The 22360-nt window shown below is 42.8% G+C and overlaps 1 protein-coding gene across 1 annotated transcript in view; it reads right to left on the reverse strand.

The window, feature by feature from the left end:
• Positions 1 to 22360, reverse strand: part of ERICH1 (glutamate rich 1) — a 60368-nt gene that overhangs the window by 26261 nt on the left and 11747 nt on the right. Inside the window, exon 3 of the mRNA XM_083431790.1 lies at positions 14399 to 14533. Coding sequence (XP_083287916.1) covers positions 14399 to 14533 — 135 coding nt within the window. The remainder of the gene's footprint in view (positions 1 to 14398; positions 14534 to 22360) is intronic.

Below are 22360 nucleotides of genomic sequence, written 5' to 3' on the forward strand. Positions count from 1 at the left end.
GGACATAGGTTAGAAACAGTGGCGTAGCGTGGGGGGTGCAGGGGGGGCCGGCCGCACCGGGCGCAACATCTGGGGGGGGGGGCGCTCGCACTCGCAGCTCTCTGCCCCTACCTGGCTCACTCACTCTCTCTCAGTTAGGGGGCGCAAACAGTGGCGTAGCGTGGGTTGTCAGCACCCGGGGCAAGTAATTTGCGCCCCCTAACCCGTGGATTTGCGCCCCCTAACCCTAACCCCCAGATGTTGCGGCCGGCCCCCCCTGCACCCCCCACGCTACGCCACTGGGCGCAAATTACTTGCCTTGCCCCGGGTGCTGACAACCCACGCTACGCCACTGGTTAGAAACACAGATACATAAAAGAACACAAATTTGTCATTGCAGCTTTCTGTTTGCTTGTTTAAAGAATGTAGATTTTTTCCAGGGGCACCAAATAATTTTTATTTTTATTTTTTGGAAAAGGGGTTGATAGGCCAAATATTTTTGGGAACTTTTGCTCTATGGCTCTGCTGCAATGAAAGAAGCAGGAACGGGTGCAAAAACTCAGCATGAGGCCTTGGAAGCAGATCAACTGGTAGAGAAGAGCTAGTCAGTGTGGCTTCAAACTGGTTGCCTCTTCCCCAGAACTGCAGATCTAAGCTTACTAGCCAATGAGAGGGCTTACCAAACGCTTTCGATGATTGCATTCCACCAGTCCTCTTAACACATCCAAATTCATCTCGCTGACACCAATGCATTTGCAAATAGAAGTTAATAAATTGCTGTTAAGCAGTGTACAATTTCATTTGATAAAGATGAATAGTGTCATCCTATTCGATACCAGTGGGCGTGGGGCAGTTAATCAAGTTGTTTACCAGCTAGAGAATGGGAGAGAGACAGATGCAAAAGAAATACTTATTGCTCTGTGTAATATGCTTTGGGGAGCGCAATCGCATTATCTTGGCAAGAATGTGCAATTGGATAAAGACGCACTGCTGAAGACAAGTCGGCCCAAGGGGTCAAATGTACAAATCTTTGCCACTTCCCGAAGATGAAAGTCAGGTCTAATACACACATCCGCAAGATGTGCACAACAAACTAATGCTTTGTCTTTCTAATGTGACTAATGCAGGAAGATGAATTGAACGAGATGGCAGAAGCCTAAAGTAGCAAAATAGACAGCACCATTGTGCTGTCGCCCCCACCAAAATATGAAAATAATAATAATCTGCAAGTGAAAACAGGACCTGGAAAGAATGTGCTAGACTTCTTGTTGGGTTTTCTATTGCTCTTTTTGTGGAGTTTTTGACAGAACATTCAAAAATTGTCCCACACGCATCCTCCTTTCCACAGCCCCAGGATTCTACCTACTCATTCCTCTGTGTATACATACCAAGGTAAAGTCTGTGGCTGCTTTCCAGTTAATTATAAATTCTTGTTGTTGTTTTTTAAAAAAATATATACAGGGATTTCACAAGATAAGATTAGTCGGGTGTGGCAATTCGCTGCCTTGCAATCTTTCCACTCAGGCAGTAGTTTGTAATTTTTGCCTCTGATGTGTGGAAACTGAGAACACCACAAAATTAAAACTGTTCATCTACCTAGTAATTTTGCTAAGCTTGATAGATTTGTAGCCTTCTTGTCAAAGCATTTCAGGTTACCAAAATGCAATTTGAGATTATCTACACATTGGTGATGTCTATGCATACTGCCTCCCACTGGGTTGGCAAAAACAAAATTTAAAAACATTCTAGAATAGCACACTTTTACATGTTTTTATACAGTTGTTTTATTGATTTGCATAACCTTAACGAATAAAGAAGGCTGATTGAAGAATAATTGATGCTTTTGAATTATGGTGCTGGAGGAGACTCTTGAGAGTCCCATGGACTGCAAGAAGAACAAACCTATCCATTCTTAAGGAAATTAGCCGTGAGTGCTCACTGGAATGCCTTGCCAACAAAGGTCCGTATAGTTAAAGCCATGGTTTTCCCAGCAGTGATGTATGGAAGTGAGAGCTGGACCATCAAGAAGGCTGATCGCTGAAGAATTGATGCTTTTGAATTAGGGTGCTGGAGGAGACTCTTGAGAGTCCCATGGACTGCAAGAAGATCAAACCTAGCCATTCTGAAGGAAATCAGCCCTGAGTGCTCACTGAAAGGACAGATCCTGAAGGTGAGGCTCCAATACTTTGGCCACCTCATGAGAAGAGAAGACTCCCTGGAAAAGACCCTGATGTTGGGAAAGGTGGAGGGCACAAGGAGAAGGGGACGACAGAGGACGAGATGGTTGGACAGTGTTCTCGAAGCTACCAGCATGAGTTTGGCCAAACTGCGGGAGGCCATGGAAGACAGGAGTGGCTGGTGTGCTCTGGTCCATGGGGTCACAAAGAGTCGGACACGACAAAATGACTAAACAACAACAAGCTCACTGGAAGGACAGATCCTGAAGCTGAGGCTCCAATACTCTGGCCACCTCATGAGAAGAGAAGATTCCCTGGAAAAGGCCCTGATGCTGGGGCACAAGGAGAAGGGGACGACAGAGGATGAGATGGTTGGACAGTGTTCTCGAAGCTACCAGCATGAGTTTGACCAAACTGCGGGAGGCCATGGAAGACAGAAGTGCCTGGCGTGCTCTGGTTCGTGGGGTCACGAAGAATCAGACACGACTAAATGACTAAACAACAACAACAACAACAGCAACGATGAATATTGCTTTTATGGTGCAGACTGCTTGGAATTTTTTTTGAAATATTAATGTTTAGAAATGCTTCCAAGTAAATAAATAAATGAAAAATACAGGTTGCTTCCAGCCAAGCTTTCAGACTTAAACAGTATGGGCAGAAAACAAAAGATAATTGTTCACCTCCTTCAGCATTTTACTAGAGTAAATAAGTATCCTTGCTTCAATTCTGTGGCATGGAAGGAATTGGCAAAACTGATCTGATTTCTTGACTTCCTTTCACTCCATTGCCTTAAGCATTATACAACACAGGTTCAATCAAAGCAGTTTTGGAATCATTCTATAATAAAAGTAGAATTTCTCCTGCACCTTTTTGTTGTTGTTGAAAGGTCTGAAGTCAACAGCACCAATAAAAACGAAGCAAAATACAGAAATAGTATAAGCTTTCATAGGTAATCAACTACTGTGGGGCTCAGCACGCACCTCCTTCCTGACCAAATTCTACAGTATATGGAGGAGAAGGATCCATGACCATATGGAACTGAGAGGTCTGAGAAGAGAAGAAGAGTTTGGATTTGATATCCCGCTTTATCACTACCCTAAGGAGTCTCAAAGCTGCTAACATTCTCCTTTCCTCCCCCACAACAAACACTCTGTGAGGTGAGTGGGGCTGAGAGACTTCAGAGAGAAGTGTGACTAGCCCAAGGTCACCCAGCAGCTGCTTGTGGAGGAGCGGAGACGCGAACCCAGTTCACCAGATTACGAGACTATCGCTCTTAACCACTACACCACACTGGCTCAGTATATATAGGAGAAGGATCCAAGACCATATGGAACAGAGAGGTCTGAGAGGAAAAGGGAGATGCTCTGCTGAGGTGACAGTGGAAAGTCACTAGCTTCTGTCAGCTGGTTCCCTTGGGGGAAGGGCTATCATCATCTCAAGTAATAACCTCTATCTCCATCAGTTATTGTCTAGGAAGAAGAGTAGCCTTCTTCTCTCACCAGATAAGCCCAAGGCTTGTCCAACACCTTGGATTCCACTGGATAAGGAAGATGTAAAGGAAAGACCTTCAGGAGTGACATTCAAGCATCTAACAGCACCAGGCTGGATAAAAATCAACGATTTAAAATAAAAATAAAAATCAGATTTATTTATTACTTAAAGTGGATTTTTAAAATTAAAATTAGATTTTTAAAATAAAATGCTTTTGGAGGAAAAATCTTTCTAAGGATAGTTTTCCATTTAAGTTACATTATAGTCCAAAGGCTATCCATCAGGAAATAAGGATTTGTTTTAAGTTTTTCACGTGTGCTAAAACTCAGTCTAAGGTGTTTTTTTTAGTTGTTTAACCACATCAGTTAACAAACATGGATAAATACGCTATAATGTTATTGTTTTAGTTAAATAAATTGTTATTAAGGAAATGATTATTTTTCTCCTTCCAATAAAGTACAGCAGAAAAGTTCTCCAAATATAAACAGTTAACTTATTAAACCTCACAATAATTTCATAATTATTTGCCTATGTATTTCTAATAGTATAACCAAATCAGTAATTTTTGATATAACTGTAAAAACTACCCTGAAAATTTATTACAACTACAGTGGTACCTCGGGTTAAGTACTTAATTCATTCTGAAGGTCTGTTCTTAACCTGAAACTGTTCTTAACCTGAAGCACCAGTTCAGCTAATGGGGCGTCCTGCTGCCGCCGCGCCGCCGGAGCACGATTTCTGTTCTCATCCTGAAGCAAAGTTCTTAACCCGAGGTACTATTTCTGGCTTAGCGGTGTCTGTAACCTGAAGTATCTGTTACCTGAAGTGTATGTAACCCGAGGTACCACTGTATTCCAAAAATTAAACCTTCACCTGGTTATAAATATTAAGATTATACCAGCAAGAATTAATCTTTTTGTAATAAAAATTAAAATGTTTTAAATCAGGTCTTACTGACTAGTGATTTAAATTATGATTTAAATAAATTTGATTTAAATCAAATCTACCCTGAACAGCAAACAAATATTCTTTTGCCTGATAAAGAACATGGGATAGAATGGAGGAAGACGGTGACTGAGTAGGAAATCACAGAAGGGCTGAAGAGGAAAGCATGAGGAGGGGACAAAAAAGTCAAAAGACACACAACCACATCAAAATTCCTTAAATTCCTGTACCTATAATCACATTAAATACTACTAAAGAATTCAATGAAGATCAATGGACAAACATACTGGAGTTAATTTCAAAACATGGAACATAATCTGTTAGGAATTATAAAACAATTGTATGCAGAAAATGATAAAAATAGGAATGTCTATGGATGATAAAAAGGCACACAGACAAAATATGCTTCCTACCATAGCGGCTGTAGCAGGTGGCCAAATCAAAAACCAGACTCACAACAATCAGGAATCTTGCACTAAACTAAGAAACCTGGAGTGGAAGTAATTTGTGTTGAAACTTTCAGGCAGTAATATTGATTAGCTGCTAGGAATGAATTTATTGCACGGCTTCCAGTGGGCTTTTTTCTTTTATGTGAAGGACGAACAAAAAAAGAAAAAATGCCTACTATTTTAGCGGAGCTATACAGAAGGAAGCAGCCAATGAATCTCCTCCCTAGATAAACCTTTAGGTTTATGGTACAGTTAGGAGAAATATACTGTGGATTCTACAGCGCTACTGCTCACTTGTTCCTAAGAGGGTTTTTTTTTGGGGGGGGGGTTGCATTCAGCTAACTTTTATTCAAGAAAGGAGTGGCTATGATTAACGTAGTCCCATTAATTTTAATGGGTTTATTCTAGGTAAACATTAGTTCAAGCTTCCTCAAACTCGGCCCTCCAGATGTTTTTGACCTACAACTCCCATGATCCCTAGCTAGCAGGACCAGTGGTTGGGGATGATGGGAATTGTAGTCTCGAAACATTTGGGGGGCCGAGGTTGAGGAAGCCTGCGTTAGCTGAATACAGCCCAACATTTTAACTGATTGAAACTTGGTGAGGGGTGAGGACTGTTACTCATGTTGTTGTTTAGTTGTTTAGTTGTGTCCGACTCTTCGTGACCCCATGGACAAGAGCACGCCAGGCACTCCTGTCTTCTACTGCCTCCTGCAGTTTGGTCAAACTCATGCTGGTAGCTTCGAGAACACTGTCCAACCATCTCGTCCTCTGTCGTCCCCTTCTCCTTGTGCCCTCCACCTTTCCCAACATCAGGGTCTTTTCCAGGGAGTCTTCTCTTCTCATGAGGTGGCCAAAGTATTGGAGCCTCACCTTCAGGATCTGTCCTTTCAGTGAGCACTCAGGGTTGATTTCCTTCAGAATGGAGAGGTTTGATCTTCTTGCAGTCCATGGGACTCTCAAGAGTCTCCTCCAGCACCATAATTCAAAAGCATCAATTACTCATAGATGAAGAAGAGTGGAAGAGTTTGGATTTGATATCCCGCCTTTCACTCCCCTTGAGGAGTCTCAAAGCGGCTAACAATCTCCTTTCCCTTCCTCCCCCACAACAAACACTCTGTGAGGTGAGTGGGGCTGAGAGACTTCAAAGAAGTGTGACTGGCCCAAGGTCACCCAGCAGCTGCATGTGGAGGAGCGGAGACGCGAACCTGGTTCCCCAGATTACATGACTACCGCTCTTAACCACTACACCACACTGGCTCTCCTTAAAGATTCCTTTAAAAATAACATTCCCAATAAATATTCTGCATTTCCCTATCCTTCTACATAGAACAGGCCTGAGGTTGCTGCTCTGCGTAGTTGTATGGGCACATGTCTTAATAATGGGAAGGAGAAATGGAAAGAGTGGTTTAAATATGAAGTGTGCAGGTCACTGTAGAACAGCACACATGTTGGCTGACTTACGTGTACATGTGAACCATTCAGGATCAATCAACATTTGCATCCGTTTCCATGGCCTCATCTGAACCCAGGGGCGGCCTGTCCTGTTTTGCTGCCTGAGGCAAAATGGGAATTGCCGCCTCCTGTCCCACCATCGCCCCCCGGTTCTCGCTGAACTCAGTGGGAGCCAGGTGCTTTCCAAAGTGTTGCTGTTCAGCTTCTCCCCCCTGAGGCAGGGAAGATGAGTGGCAGCGCCATAGAACGCTGCCTTCTGCACTTACACTGCCTGAGGCAGGCTCTTCACCCCACCTCATGGGTCGTGCCTGTAGCTAAAAAAAAATTCAGGTTTTTTACGGTAAACAATGCCTTAAATAAACAAAATGTGTGTCACCTTGTTCATACACAACTCCTGCTGGCAACTTCATGAGGCAGGTATGCTGGGCTTCTCTCAATTCTGTGAAGCTCTCAATGGATTCTGTTTCTTTGGCATCCTTGCAGGATGGTTTTGTTTTGCTTTTTGATAATGGCACTGAACCAGTCATGCCTCTCCCACACAGGGCTGGATTTAGGTTTGATGAGGCCCTAAGCTACTGAAGGTAATGGGGCCCTTTATATGCCCAGCTGTCCTTTGTTGCTGTTTTTTGTGTTGAATATATGCTATATGGTAATTTATGGACCTAATATCTAAAGCCATTTGCACATAACAAAATACGTATTTTATCAAAGTAATTGTTGAACTGAAATACAATTAAGAAGAAGTATATTAATGGTGAAAATTTTGGGGGGTCCCCAAGAGAGTGGGGCCCCAAGCTATAGCTTGTTTAGCTTATGTGTAAATCCGGCACTGCTCCCACAGTTCTTCTCTGCCTTTGTAGCCATCTTCACACCATCCATCCCAGGTACAAGGCCAATCTGTGTCTCACACAATGAGTATCAGGAGTGGTACTTTTCAACACTCATCACAAGAATAGTATTATTTGAAAAGACAAAGAATTTTTGTAAAGAGACACAGGCAAGCATCTTAAACCATTGCAAAAGATTGTTTAAAGCACAGGGGTGGGAAGAATCTCAGAAATATTCCTCTCCACTCCTCCCTCAAGATGAAGTAGCTGAAGTTGGATTCTTCTTGGACACTTATAGGCTATTTCAGCACAGTAGCTCAAAAATGCCAGGCACACTTCTCGCGAAACAAAGAGCTGGGTGTGCAGGTGTTAGGGATGGAAGAGTATTTCTGGTCTCTTCTCATTTTTGCAGGTGTTCATTCATATGTCAATTGTGTGCATTTGTATACAGTATATGAAAAAATATATGTAAAACATATATTGAATTGTATATTCTATCGTGTTTTTAAATTTCTTTTTACATACTTTATCGGAAATTTTTGAAGAAGCACAAAAGATAATTACATTCTGATCCATGTATTGGTCTGGGAGTCGTGAATTAGGTCAGTTTTCTTACAAATGAAGCAGAAAACCCTGAAACTCCTGAAACCAGGGTCTATCAACAACATCAAGGTAAGGTCTATATCAGCAGCATATTTGTTGCTGCCTCATCCTGCACAACACATAAATATGTTATGATGATCCAGCGACCATCATCATTCATGACCATCCTACTGGAATTGCAGAACAAATACTTATTTCTGCAGGAATTGCTCTGAAGCACAAGAAGGATTTGATTGAAAACTAACTGAGTTTTACTCTGAGAAGACCCACGCTGAAACTATTGGACCTAACTTAAGTCATGTGCATTAATTTCAGTGTGTCTACTCTCAGCAAATCTGAAAACCAGTCTTGGCTACCTAAGGATGTTTAACAGTGGAAGTTTTCATGCCCAGCTAATAGGCAAAGGTATTGACGAGAGATGCTAGATATGTGGTTACCATGGTTACTCTGTGGTACATGAAAAGGTATTCCAAGTTCAGAAGCATTTTATTTTCCCTTACTTTGTATGATTCAGCTAAACCCTAGTGTGCTGAAAAGAAAACACAACACACGCAACCAACCACCACACATGTAAGCTCTTCCATGTTTGGGTTGGCAGTGCTTGTATGCATTGTCCCAAAATGATCTTAGGTATGACAGTGCTATAAACTGCAAGTGAAAATAGAAGCAAATCTGCAAGTGAAGACCACTTTGTATGATGCTAGAGGTGACATTCCAGAAATATGGAGGATGCGGCAACAATACCACCCCCCCTTGCCTGGGGGGCTGGAGGGGAGAAACACCCTTAAATTGCGAAGAAAGAAAAATATATGCAATGACTTTATCATTGTCAAACCTAGATGTGGATTAAGAACATGAAATAGATTTAAGTATATTGGTGCATAAATATGCAGAGTTATGAAATATCAAGAAGTGAGCCAACATGGACTTGCCCTCATATTGCAACATGCAGACGTCACTCTTGAGGGTTTTCTGGTCTCTTCAAGAGAGATACAAGTTTGTTGATTTAAAAAAAAAACTATTTAAGAATGTAAGCGTCACTTCAACACACAACCAATTATCACCATCACCTGTTGGGAGGTACCCAACGTATCCCTGTACAACTCCTGCAGCCAAGCTGGTGCCAAACATTGTTCCGCTTTCCTTTGGACCACATCAGCGAGGCCAAGCGGTCCGTCCATCTGGGCAGTCCAGGACCTCCATACACATTGCCCAGGCTTGCAACCCAGGGAGGTCACTTTGGGGCTGCAATGCAGAGGTTTGACTTCACCTCCAGAGATGCACTCCTTTGTATTTCAAGACAGATGGGTGCCAACTAACTCCAAGTATGACTTAGCTGGACTATCACCCATTGTCTTTGCATGTTATGGATTTAGGTTCGGAGGCCTTTGTCCTGCAGAATAAAGAATCTAGCAAATCAATGTGGCTACTGAAGGCATCAGTTAGAGACAAGAATGTAAGAGCCTGCTTGATCTGACCAATGGCCCATCTAGTTCAGCATCTCACAGTAGCCAATCAGATATCCATGAGGAACCTGCAAGCAAGACCCAAGAACAAGAACACTCTCCCAGTGTTTTCAGCAACCGGTATTCAGAAACATTACTGTCTCTGACTGTGAAGGAGCAGCATTAAGAGACAGAACAAACACCAATGTTTGCAATAGGAAAACAAGGTTAAAATCCAAATAAGTGGGGGCCCCGTAGTACAGTAGTGATAATTATATATTAGTCTAACAATTAAGCACAAATGCAGCTTCAGATTACAACTTGCAGCATGAATTCTTAGTCTCAAAAATGTTATTATTACTAATAAGAAGTGCTGTGTTGTGACATCGCAACAAAGAACAAACATGATTAATGCTACTTCCCTGTCAAAAGCTTTCACTCTTTGTTCCTTTATAAGCCAGATGGTGTGCCTTAAGGAGCTTATCCTACAGAAGTGTTCTTAAGTAAATAGATAACCACAAAAATACTTTGGGAACAGCCAGAGTTCAAGTTTAAACAGCTTGAAGCAACCACGTTATTGATTTAGGTACCGGCATTTGATGGATGATAGCTTATCTGTGGCTCAAAATTAACACTACATTAATGCCCTTGTCAAAACCATCAACTTACTTATTCAAAATGTTTGGGGTGGGGGATGGAGAAGGATGCTTTCCAAGCAAAAAATTCATTGAAAAAGTTCTTACAAGGTTTCTTCCAACTTCATGCTTGTTGAATCCATTTCATTTAGAACCCTCTATTTTTTTTTTGGTGGGGGGGGGGGACTAATATCATGGCCACTGGTCCCATCACATCCTGGCAAATAAAAGGGGAAGAAATGGAGGCAGTGAGAGATTTTACTTTCTTGGGCTCCATGATCACTGCAGATGGTGACAGCAGTCACGAAATTAAAAGATGCCTGCTTCTTGTGAGAAAAGTGATGACAAATCTAGACAGCATCTTAAAAAGCAGGACATCACCTTGCCAACAAAGGTCTGTATATTTAAAGCTATGGTTTTCCCAGTAGTGATGTATGGAAGTGAGAGCTGGACCATAAAGAAGGCTGAAGAATTGATGCTTTTGAATTAGGGTGCTGGAGGAGACTCTTGAGAGTCCCATGAACTGCAAGCAGATCAAGCCTATCCATTCTTAAGGAAATCAGCCCTGAGTGCTCACTGGAAGGACAGATCCTGAAGCTGAGGCTCCAATACTTTGGCTACCTCATGAGAAGAGAAGACTCCCTGGAAAAGACCCTGATGTTGGGAAAGACTGAGGGCACAAGGAGAAGGGGACGACAGAGGACGAGATGGTTGGATAGTGTTCTCGAAGCTACCAACATGAGTTTGACCAAACTGCAGGAGGCGGTAGAAGACAGGAGTGCCTGGCATGCTCTGGTCCATGGGGTCACAAAGAAAATTTTTTCCAAGTTCCTTAAATGGTATGATCGTTTCCTGCAGTCTAGCCGAGCACTTTGCAAGGTTTCTTCTTTAAGAAGCTATTGCCGAATTTTTCAGTTTAGTGTCTGAAAATTTAGTAAAAGGCAGCTTTCTCAAATAAATATTCTAGCTTCATAGTATCCCAGTTTGCAAGTCACACTGAAGCATCAAACATTGTTTTTAATGAACATTGGTTTCATGTGAGAGAGCAGCAGGAAGCTGCTCAAAAGTTCCTGCAGCACTCCTACCTTGGTGGACTAGGCAAGCAAGAGTTGTTGTGTCATCCAGACCTGGGATTGGTCCCCCCCACCCCCAGGAGATAAGCCAAGAAAAAACCTTGGTTACTGCTTGTAGCTTGTTTGGAAGAAACAAATGAGCCCAGGTCTTGATGACATAGCAAGCCAGACTGTGGCTTCTTTTGTCTGCAAGCAAGGGAGGAACACTGCGGGAAACTTTGAAGAACGTGCAAGAGCACTCTGCTTGTTCGCATTAAACCACCGTCTGCTTCAAACAATGGTTCAAAAGTGACCTGCCAATAAGGTCAACCTAACATCTTGTGCATGGTGCTTAAATGGTGATTAAATTGTGTAATCCTGCTGTAATAAATGACATTCTGCAAAATGCGCAATGCAACGGAGGAGCGCCTTTGGACAAACTGATGATGGGGAATAGAGAAGAGGAACAGGAAATGAAGTGTAAACACCTCATGCTTCTGTCAACCATGCAAATTAGAACCCAGTGCAACAACACTAGTCAGAAATATACCACCCAGTTAAGAGCAATAAACCTGATAAATGACAGCTGCATGTCACTGACAGGAAATCTCACCTGGATCATGGATACTAAGGTAAAGGTACCCCCTGACAGATAGGTCCAGTCGTGGACGACTCTGGGGTTGCACGCTCATCTCGCTCTATAGGCCGAGGGAGCCGGCGTTTGTCCACAGACAGCTTCCAGGTCATGTGGCCAGCATGACTAAGCCGCTTCTGGCAAACCAGAGCAGCGCATGGAAACACTGTTTACCTTTCCGCCGGAGTGGTACCTATTTATCTACTTGCACTTTGACATGCTTTCGAACTGCTAGGTGGGCAGGAGCTGGGACCGAGCAATGGGAGCTCACCCCGTCGTGGGGATTTGAACCGCCAACCTTCTGATTGGCAACTCCTAGGCTCTGTGGTTTAACCCACAGTGCCACCTGCGTCCCATCATTGATACCATGCAGGGCCAAAAGGGGGCAGATCATGGATAGCTTGCAATGGCAAAAGTGGGGCAGAGAAGAACAGTTTTGGGATGCTAGACTTCAGCTTGGCAGAAAAAGAAAGACCACAGAAAGAGGAGCAGCTATAGGTTATGAATTAAAAGCTGTACCAAACACAGGCTCCATGCCAAAACTGAAATAGAAATAAATAAAACCAAGGCTTTTTAGCTCTAAGTACCCTTAATTATAACCTTGTCCACTCACAAGGATGCATGGCTAATAAAACTATAGCCAAACGGAGTAGAGAAGTGCAATATTTATCCTAAATAAAGCGGGAAAGCTTGAAAGCATAAAGAAAAAATGCACAGACGAATGAAGATCTATACTGAAATACAGTCACCTAGCTATACTTTATTGGTCCTTTTCTTCTTCCGTCTCCGACTAGACAAGCTTGCTATGAATCAGACTTTTCATTCTGCCTAGGCCATAAAACACCTGCCCAAGTAACAGGGGAAAGGAATAATGGGATACAGAAATGTGTGGCATCCTCAGCCTGATCCTGCCATATTTTGCTACTGACAAATTTGTCTGTTCCTGTAATTCTTAAATACGCCAAAAAAAAATTGGACGCCACACTTTTTGCCAATGCAGCTTAGATTTACGGACTGAAAATGCACTTGCCTCATACGTGTGTCACTTACGATCCTCCCCATGTGGCAGTCCCAATGCCACGTTACATTTCCACAGCTCCACTGTTGCTTGGTGTACTGAAGTATTGGCAGCTCCAGTTCATTTCAACTGACAGGCCTCGCCAATGCATGCAATCTCATGCTGTTTCCCTTCCTTTCAATAAACGAAGCTATTCTTATGGATAAAAGAACTCCATGCAAATTCACTTGCTGTCCACAAACAATTCTGAATTGGAGGAAGTGGCTGCTATGCACATTTTAAAATATATATATAAAATATAAAATTCATTGGTTTCAATGGAAAATAAGTGGGTGTTCCGAGTGCATCCAGCTGTTCTTTCATGCAAGCTATTCGTTTTATGAATTTCTCATGCACCGAGAAATTCATAAAATGAACACCTATCTGACTAGGAGTGGGAAATAAGCTATTGCATTCTCCTTTCACTGCTCTTTAAATCAGACCACTTAATACAAATGCCCACAACTTAAACTGCTTAGTATTACTAGGAAATCCTTTCTATGTGAGAGCAGCATAGTTCAGTTAAAGATATGGCATATGTCACTCCAAAGTATCTGTGCTGCATGTAGTAGGTCTAAGGTTCAATCCCCTTAAGGTTCAAGCCCCCTGGCTCTGCAGAAGGCACCTATGGAGTTAAATCATATACCACATTCAAGCTCTGTAGTACTTTGGAGCAGAGGAGGAGCCTAGGGGATTGCCGCATGTGACATAGTGAATTGAGCAGGATGGAAGGTAGGTAAAGGTAAAGGGACCCCTGACCATTAGGTCCAGTTATGGCCGACTCTGGGGTTGCGGCGCTCATCTTGTTTTATTGGCCGAGGGAGCTGGCATACAGCTTCCGGGTCATGTGGCCAGCATGACTAAGCCACTTCTGACAAACCAGAGCAGCACACGGAAACGCCGTTTACCTTCCCACCTGAGCGGTACCTATTTATCTGCTTGCACTTTGACGTGCTTTCGAACTGCTAGGTTGGCAGGAGCAGGGACCGAGCAACAGGAGCTCACCCCGTCACGGGGATTCGAACCGCCGACCTTATGATCAGCAAGTCCTAGGCTCTGTGGTTTAACCCACAGCGCCAAGGTGTGGGACACCAAATTTTGGCCTTGTACAGGGCACTGCTGAAATCTGAAATACCAAAGTGTGCCCCATTCGTAGACCCTGAAACCCAGTTCCTCCATATATAAATATATATTTGAAGCCTGATCCACAGTTTAGTAAGGTCAATGGTAGGTATCCTTCCCTCCTTAATTAACATCAGGGCATTTTTTTCCAGCCGGAAGTCAGTTCTGGCACCTTTCAGGTCGGCGCCATTGCCATTATAAGAGAACAAAGGAGGCGTTCTTGGTGAGTCATCCAGCACCTCTTTTTCTAGAAAAATAGCACCGATTAACATGAATAAAGACTCTAGGTATAACATTAATAATGGGATTTACTCAACTGAAGCATTAGGACTGGAGAAGAAATAAGGCAGCGCCACCTTATTATGCCAAAGAGCAACAAAGAAATGTATAAAACAAGGAAGCGAGAAGTTAGGTAAAGGGAAACTTGGGAATAAATTTACCATTTACCTGTAACTTTCAGCTTTGAACAATGACCTCGGGGCGGGGGGGGGGGGGGCGCCCACCGGTCAAGAAAAATGTCTCACCTGGAGTATTGGCATCGCTGTCATCACTCTCAGAGCTGCCATTGCTGGGTTCGTTATTAGCAGCTGGTACATAATCTCCGGGGGGTAGATTCACTGTGTACATTTTCCTTGGAGGCAGACTCACACGGTTTTCACCTAGAAGATAACAACAAAACTGTTTATTCAAGTTGGCTGCACTGCTCTGGCAGAGAGAAAAATAAGGGGAAATTGGTTTGGCTGCCCTCATCCGCAGGAAGAAGCTACACAGACTGAAAGCAGGTGGACTGACAAATTGTTCCACGTGAATAAAAACAACAAATCTGCTTCACCAGTGGTGCCCAGTTAAAAGAATCCTGGGGGCAGGGTGGGGGGCGACTCACGGTATCAGTTTATCACCTTTAAGAAATGTTGAGGTACCTGACTAATGAAATGTACACCAATTGATTATGGCTGTGCTTTTTCATGTGAACAATTTCGCAGAACTGTCATGAACTTTCCCACTTACCTTGTCAGAACTACATAAACAGGGTTCGAAGACTGGGGAAAAAAGGTTGGTTTATGGTAAGTATAAAAGTTGGATGTTATTATGAAGTAAGAATTCTACATCAGTTTTTTAAGCTGATAGACGAATTTTTATCTTTCCTTTTTCTCCTTCTTGTATTGTTTTTTAAAAAATGTTTTAAAATGCTTGAATTTTTTTGTTTATTTCTGTATATGCTTTTTCTCAGTTCTTTCAAGCTTGAATAAAAATTAAAAGAAAGGAAAAGGGAGGAGGGGACCTACATGAACACATGGATATGGTCACTAAGGCTGCATCAGTGCAGATACAGCCAAAAGCTACAGCACCTGATCTGCAGCCCAGTGTGTCTCTGGTTTTCCATGAAATTTGATAAACGCTGCTGGGAATGCTACTGCAAAAAATAATTACGCTTAAATGCTGCTCTGATCTATGGTGCACATTAATAAAGACAGCAATTTTCTCACAAATCACCTTGCAGAGTGGATGAAAGGAACATAAGGAACCCCACTCAAAAGAAGTTACAGTACACTTCTGAAAAGCATCTTAATGAGACAGCTTTAATAGAATTTGGCCACGCTCACCAAAATTCAGTTATGCCATTAAATCTATAGCTATTGAGAAACCGAACAGAGCTGAAGGAACGGCTGCTCCCACAACGATTGCTTTCATGAGGTCATGTCAGCTTTCTGGGCACATTGCAGACTTCAAGGAGCAGGGCCTCCCATAGATCTTGAGGAGACATCTTAATTTCTTTTGTTCAGCAGAAGAAATTAGGACATTTCACAGGGTTCAGGAGACTGAATTCCTTGTGCTCATCTCATCACCGCTGCCTATTTGTTTCTGACAGCATCAAAATACCAACCCCGCCCTGAGCCTCGCATTGTCTAAACCCAACTCTTCTAGAGGTCACAAATGGAAAACAGAAATAAATGCAGCCCAAGATATACAAACTGATTAATCATGCAGTCTGAAAAAAGACAAGACATCAAGGCAAAATTAATTGAAACTATTCAAGTAAATTCATTTCCCTAAATTCATGCTAAATCCCTCAAACTGCCAAGTCTTGGATCCAATTTCTCCTATCACTGTTGATTAATAATGAGGTGTTAAATCAAGCGCTGGAATTAATGAGAAGCAAACGTGAAAGTTAAAGGGTGTTAGACTCCTCTGCAGGCGTTTTTTTAAGGCAGGCTCCTTTCCCTGCAGAAAGTTCGTTCAAAAACAGAACTGCAAAAGGTTTAGGGAGATACAAGTTCGGCATCTGCAAGATTTCCAGTAGCCTAGGCATACCCTTACTGAAGCTCTTGCACAAGAACATGTTGATGTATAAACATTCCCCGCTCTCAAAGGGTCCCATTCTCCATGTTTCTGTAGGGCTCACTGTTCTGGATGGACCTTTCCAGACGGAAGGCAATATCACCATGTCTCTTGCTAGGTGGGTTGTTAGAAGCTGGATCCTTGCCCTGCCAACCTGTCTGTGAAGCCATCTCCAATAAAGCTGTGGCCTGCTACATTTCAATCACTCTCTGCGTTGGTTCCTCCTCTCTCTGGCCTGAGGCTACAAGACAAAAATCACCTGACCAGATGCCCGCTCTGGCCCTGTTAGAAATGGCCAGAGCAGTGAAACATGCAGAGAAACAGTGGGCAGCCTCTAGAAGGATGAGAGGGTGCTGGCAGTAACTCCTCCTGAATAGAAAGACTTGCTTCCAAGGAAAACATGCAAAGGATTCCACTTTTTAAACTTGTTTCTCATGGGCACGCATTTAATAATTACTCTCCTAAACTATTAATGAAGGCTTAAGGTGGCTTTTCACGATATCCCAGGGGCTTCTGCTTTGAAATCAGAGAAAGCCATTTATTTATTTTCAGAAACAAGGTTTCTAGCACATATATTACGGTTGCCATACGTCTGTAATTTCCCAGACGTATCCGGAATACAGCATTCGGAAGCAGTTTCTGGACGGAAATCGCTAAAATGGTGATTTGGCTTAAAAGTAGCTCAAAAACTTCATTTTTGTATGTGTGAATTTGCCAAAAAAAGGTCAACAACTGTGGGCAGGATTCCTGCCCTGCATGAGGTTGGACTAGATGACTCTCGGAAGTATCTTCCAACTCTAAACTTCTAATGATTATATGTAAAACTTAGGGTAGAGCATTGAACAGGCTGTCAAAGAAGTTATTGCAGGCAAGCCCTCCCTCCCCTCCACATTTTTGTGAAATGTGGTTTTATCTACCTGTCTACACTTACATTCACAGACTGTTGTTAGTATTGCCTTATTCCAGTAAGTAAGGGCATGCTGACTTTATCTGAACTTCTTTGGATAAGTCACAAGCCAAACACACCTTCATAGGAACAATTTGACATGGCCCTTCAGAATACAAAAGCAAAACAAAACCCAGAACACTGTATTGTTGTTATCTAGTTTCTGAAGATTTGAAAGGGGGGGGGGGAGTGTCGGGCAACAATTTATTCCACCCCACTGTAGATGCCAAATGAAGAGAAAGCCCAACTGTAATGGTCATTTTGGGTCTCTAGAGAAAACCTTCTGAAGGCATTGGGGAAGATATAAGATGTCCAAACAGAGACAGAATTAAAAAAGAGCAGTTCGTGGATCCAGATGGGGAAAAAAATAATGGCCTCAGAACATTATGAATAATCAACAATCACATTGATAGTTATCATAAAATCAGTCACCAGTAAACAAATTCTTGATTGAAAGGTATTTAAAATGTCATAGTCTGCTCTGCAATGTAGTAATTACAGTCCGTTGCTCTTTCTTGCCACAGTAATTAACCGCTAAAACGAATTGTTTTAATCAGTCTGAAAAGTTGTTTATTCCATTATTGTGCTGCCAAAATTCCTTATGAATATGTATAGAGGAGGTTTGCCTTGTATGCCAATATATCACTGATACTCAAGTCTTTGGAATCAGGGAAACTTTGGATGCTTCTACTAGAGGCATGCTAAAATGCATGCAAACATTATCCAGGTCTAAGACAACAGTACTGCTGAAGTAGTAAAAAAAAGAAAAGAAAAAGGTATTTATGCACTTACATAATCAATTCATGTAAACGTAACTTAGGAAGATGCGCCTACATTGAATCAGAAAGGTCATGCTAAAATCAAGATTTATTGCGGCATTGGGTTATTGGTTCCAGCAATAAATATGCCACTCTTGCGAGACATATACCATTTCTTATTATTTGTGTAACAAGAGATTTCTGTTTCCTGGTAATTTTGAATGACAGGATATCCAATAATAAAAAATTACAGTTCTTCCTGCTAGAGGTTTATCATGAAAAATACTCCCAAGTTGTATGGAAAAGGAGAGTACCGCCTTCACTACCAGTGTGACATATACGCTTATAGTCTTTGTATACGTTTACAGTCTTGTGCTTTGAAATTGGAATTTGCGTGGCCACATGAATGAAGGAGCAGAGACCATTTGCAGGGGAGAATCAGTTGACATGGGGGGGGGGATCAAAAGCTTCCCTAGTTTGCTGACTGGATTATTCCCTACAATTGTCAAATGTACAGGTGAAACTCGAAAAATTAGAATATTGTGGAAAAGTTCATTTATTTCAGTAATTCAACTTAAAATGTGAAACTAATATATGAGATAGACTCGTGACATGCAAAGCAAGATATGTCAAGCCTTTATTTGTTATAATTGCGATGATCATGGTGTACAGCTGATGAAAACCCCAAATTAACAATCTCAGAAAATTAGAATATTAAATGAAATCAGCAAAACAAGGATGCAAATAGAGAAATATTGGACCTTGAAGAAGTAGAAGCACGCATATGTACTCAGTACTTGGTTTGGGCCCATTTTGCATCAATTACTGCCTCAGTGCAGCATGGCATGGATGCTATCAGCCTGTGGCACTGCTGAGGTGTTATGGAAGACCAGGAAGCTTCAATAGCATCCTTCAGCTCTTCTGCATTGTTTGGTCTCATGTCTCTCATCTTTTTCTTAGCAATGCCCCATAGATTCTCTATGGGGTTCAGGTCAGGCAAGTTTGCTGGCCAATCAATCAAAGTACCGTATTTTTCGCCCTATAGGACGCACCGTCCCATAAGGTGCACCTAGTTTTTTTGGGGGGAAATAAAGGACAAGAAATTTATTTCCCCCCCCCCAGGCACGGGGCTGGGGCCGGGGAAGCCCGAGCTTCCCCCGACCCCGGCCCCCAGAACAGGCAACTCTCCGCAAGCCGCGGGAGCCCAGCACAGGGCTCCCACGCCTTGCGGAGAGCCGCACAAAGCCTGGGCGCGCTGAGATCAGCGCGCCCAGCCTTCAGCATGCAGGCAACTCTCCGTAAGCCGTGGGAGCCCGGCGCGGGCTCCCACGGCTTGCAGAGATCTGCGCGAAGCCTGGAGAGTGAGAGGGGTTGGTGCGCACCGACCCCTCTCGCTCTCCAGGCTTCAGTGAATGTCTGCATTCGCCCCATAGGACGCACACACATTTCCCCTTCATTTTTGGAGGGGAAAAAGTATGTCCTATGGGGTGAAAAATACGGTAATCCCATGGGCATTGAACTAGGTTTTGGTACTTTTGGCAGTGTGGGCAGGTGCCAAAGTCCTGCTGGAAAATGAAGTCAGCATCCCCATAAAGCCTGGGGCACTTCATATTTCCTTCCGCAGACGAGCTTTATGTGGATGCTGACTGGTTGGCCGGCAAACTCGCCTGACCTGAACCCCATAGAGAATCTATTTGCAATCCTTGTTTTGCTGATTTCATTTAATGTTCTAATTTTCTGAGATTGTTAATTTGGGGGTTTGCATGTCTTGCTTTGCATGGGTTTGTTTATTTATTTATTTATTTATTTATTTATTTATTTATTTATAAGTGCTTTAAAGTACCCTCTTTCCCAAGCTTCTAAGAGGATGTTGCTAGGACCTTTTCAGTCAAGACCAGCATCCTCCTATCCTAATGTGCATCTTCTGCCATGAGCTTTTGGAAATATGAACAGAATTCATGCTAAGCTACTGCAACATTAACATGGATCACAAGTCCACATTAAAGCTAAAAATTTAGCTGAAACTAAGTTAATTGGAAATTTAACTCTGCACTGGATGAGTCAAGGGGTTAAATGTGGTGCAACCCACTGAACTCAGGGGTGTCTACGTTCAGTTTACTTGATGTACAACTCTAATAAAGTGTTAAGTAAAAAGCCACTAAACGGTATTCTGTTTCATAAAGAGTTCACCAAGAATGCAATTAGAGAGAATAGGAAGTATGTTCGCTCTTTATTAAAAACTACATTCTTAGATATTGGAGATGCTCAGTAAGCACATGAATTCTGTGGTTTCATCTCCTTGGGAAGGGTTAGTGAACAGAAAGTATGTATATATAAAATATCACTGTATTTAAAATACACATTTGAATGGCTTGTGTTAATGAGTTCAAATGGTTGTACCAATGACTACCACATTGGCTTAGCTCACATGTAATATTAAGCTATGTTGTGTTTAGCCAGAGTCTGGTTTGGAGTAATGCCTGATCTCAGCCTAGCAGGCCAACTATGGTTTATTTTCCAGCAGCAACCATGATGTGAACCCTTCATTTGCTGTTGGATTACTAGTAGTGGCTTTTTAAATTATGTTTTGGCATTAAGTCTGAACCCAACAGCCGTGCTTAAACATGGTCTGTATGACCCCACCTCAGATGATGATAATAATAATAATAATAATAATAATAATAACAACAACAACAACAATAAATTTTATTTATACCCTGCCCTCCCAAGCCAAGACTGGGCTCAGGGCGGCTAACAACCAATAATAAAAACAAGTTGATTAAAATACTATTTAAAAAACAAGATTAAAATACAACATTAAAACATTAGGATGCAGCCTCTTCACAGGAGGGAAAAGGAAAAAGGAAGAGGTGGAGGGAATCAAACTGATTCTAAGCCAAAGGCCAGGTGGAACAACTCTGTCTTACAGGCCCTGCGGAAAGAAATCAGATCCCGCAGGGCCCTGGTCTCATGAGACAGAGCGTTCCACCAGGCCGGAGCCAGTGTTGAGAAGGCCCTGGCTCTGGTTGAGGCTAATCTAACTAACAAGATGCTTATCATGCTAACAAGGCAGAAGGAAAGAGCATATGGCAAACAAACCAAGCTTTGGGACAACAGTCCACGATCAGTTTGATCATCTGTGAGATTATTCCTGGAACACTGAACTATGGTTAACACCCAAGGGTTACAACCTGAAAACCTTGAAACATCAAACAAATTTGACACAATGCTTCCAGCAGTTCATGGGCCATACCATGGAGTGTAGCCTATACTCCAAGAAGCAGCTGTGCTCGGAGAATGGCCAACCTGGATGTGAAATCAACATTCATGTGCCAGTTTTTCTTAGCTGAATTCTAGAGAGAGCAATTCCTGAGTGGCTCTTTACCAGCACTGTGAGACTGTGACAAGTCATCAAAGGTGACATTTGTTTTGCAATTAGGCAGATTGTGGTTGAACTTTTAAGACGTAGGGAGGAATTCAATTTTATTTTTTTATATTACCTTTATATACCAGGGACGCGGGTGGCGCTGTGGGTTAAACCACAGAGCCTAGGACTTGCCGATTAGAAGGTCGGCAGTTCGAATCCCCGCGACAGGGTTAGCTCCCGTTGCTCGGTCCCTGCTCCTGCCAACCTAGCAGTTCGAAAGCACGTCAAAGTGCAATTAGATAAATAGGTACCGCTCTGGCGGGAAGGTAAATGGGGTTTCCGTGCGCTGCTCTGGTTCGCCAGAAGTGGCTTAGTCATGCTGTCCACATGACCTGGAAGCTGTACGCCGGACCCCTCAGCCAATAAAGCGAGATGAGCGCCACAACCCCAGAGTCGGCCACGACTGGACCTAATGGTCAGGGGTCCCTTTACCTTTATATACCACCTTCTCAAGGTGGTGTATGTGGTTCTCCTCCTACCCATTTCATCCCCAAAACAACCCTATGAGGTAGATTAGGCTAAGAGATGGTGACTGGTCCAAGGACACCCAGTGAGCTTCACGGCCAAGTGGGGATTCTAATCCTGCTCTCCCAAGTCCTAGTCTAACACTCCAACCATTATGCCACACTGGTTCTCTTCTGATCCTTCCCAACAGCACAAACATTTCAGCTGGCCAGATGAAAGGCTCTTCCCTCTCCTCTCTACCACAAACTGTTCTGGGGGGTTCTCCTGGCCCTCCGGAGCAGATTTGGGAAGGGGGTGGGTTGCAGTGGGAGGCGGGGGGAAACCCATTGTGCTAGCTTCCGCTAACATGCCAGGTTACTTTAACCCAGGCCAATACACTTCCATCTTTCTGAACAGTGTAGGTACCTGTTAACGCTTTCCTTGTAACTCCTCTGAAAAGAAATGGCCTTTGTAGCGGCGTCTCTTTATTGCAAGGATGCAGAGGGCCTTCTCGGTAGAAGAAGAAGAAGAGTTTGGATTTGATATCCCGCCTTTCACTCCCCTTCAGGAG

The sequence above is a fragment of the Podarcis tiliguerta genome (assembly GCF_965153285.1).
Source record: "Podarcis tiliguerta genome assembly, chromosome: 3".
Classification (NCBI taxonomy): domain Eukaryota; kingdom Metazoa; phylum Chordata; class Lepidosauria; order Squamata; family Lacertidae; genus Podarcis; species Podarcis tiliguerta.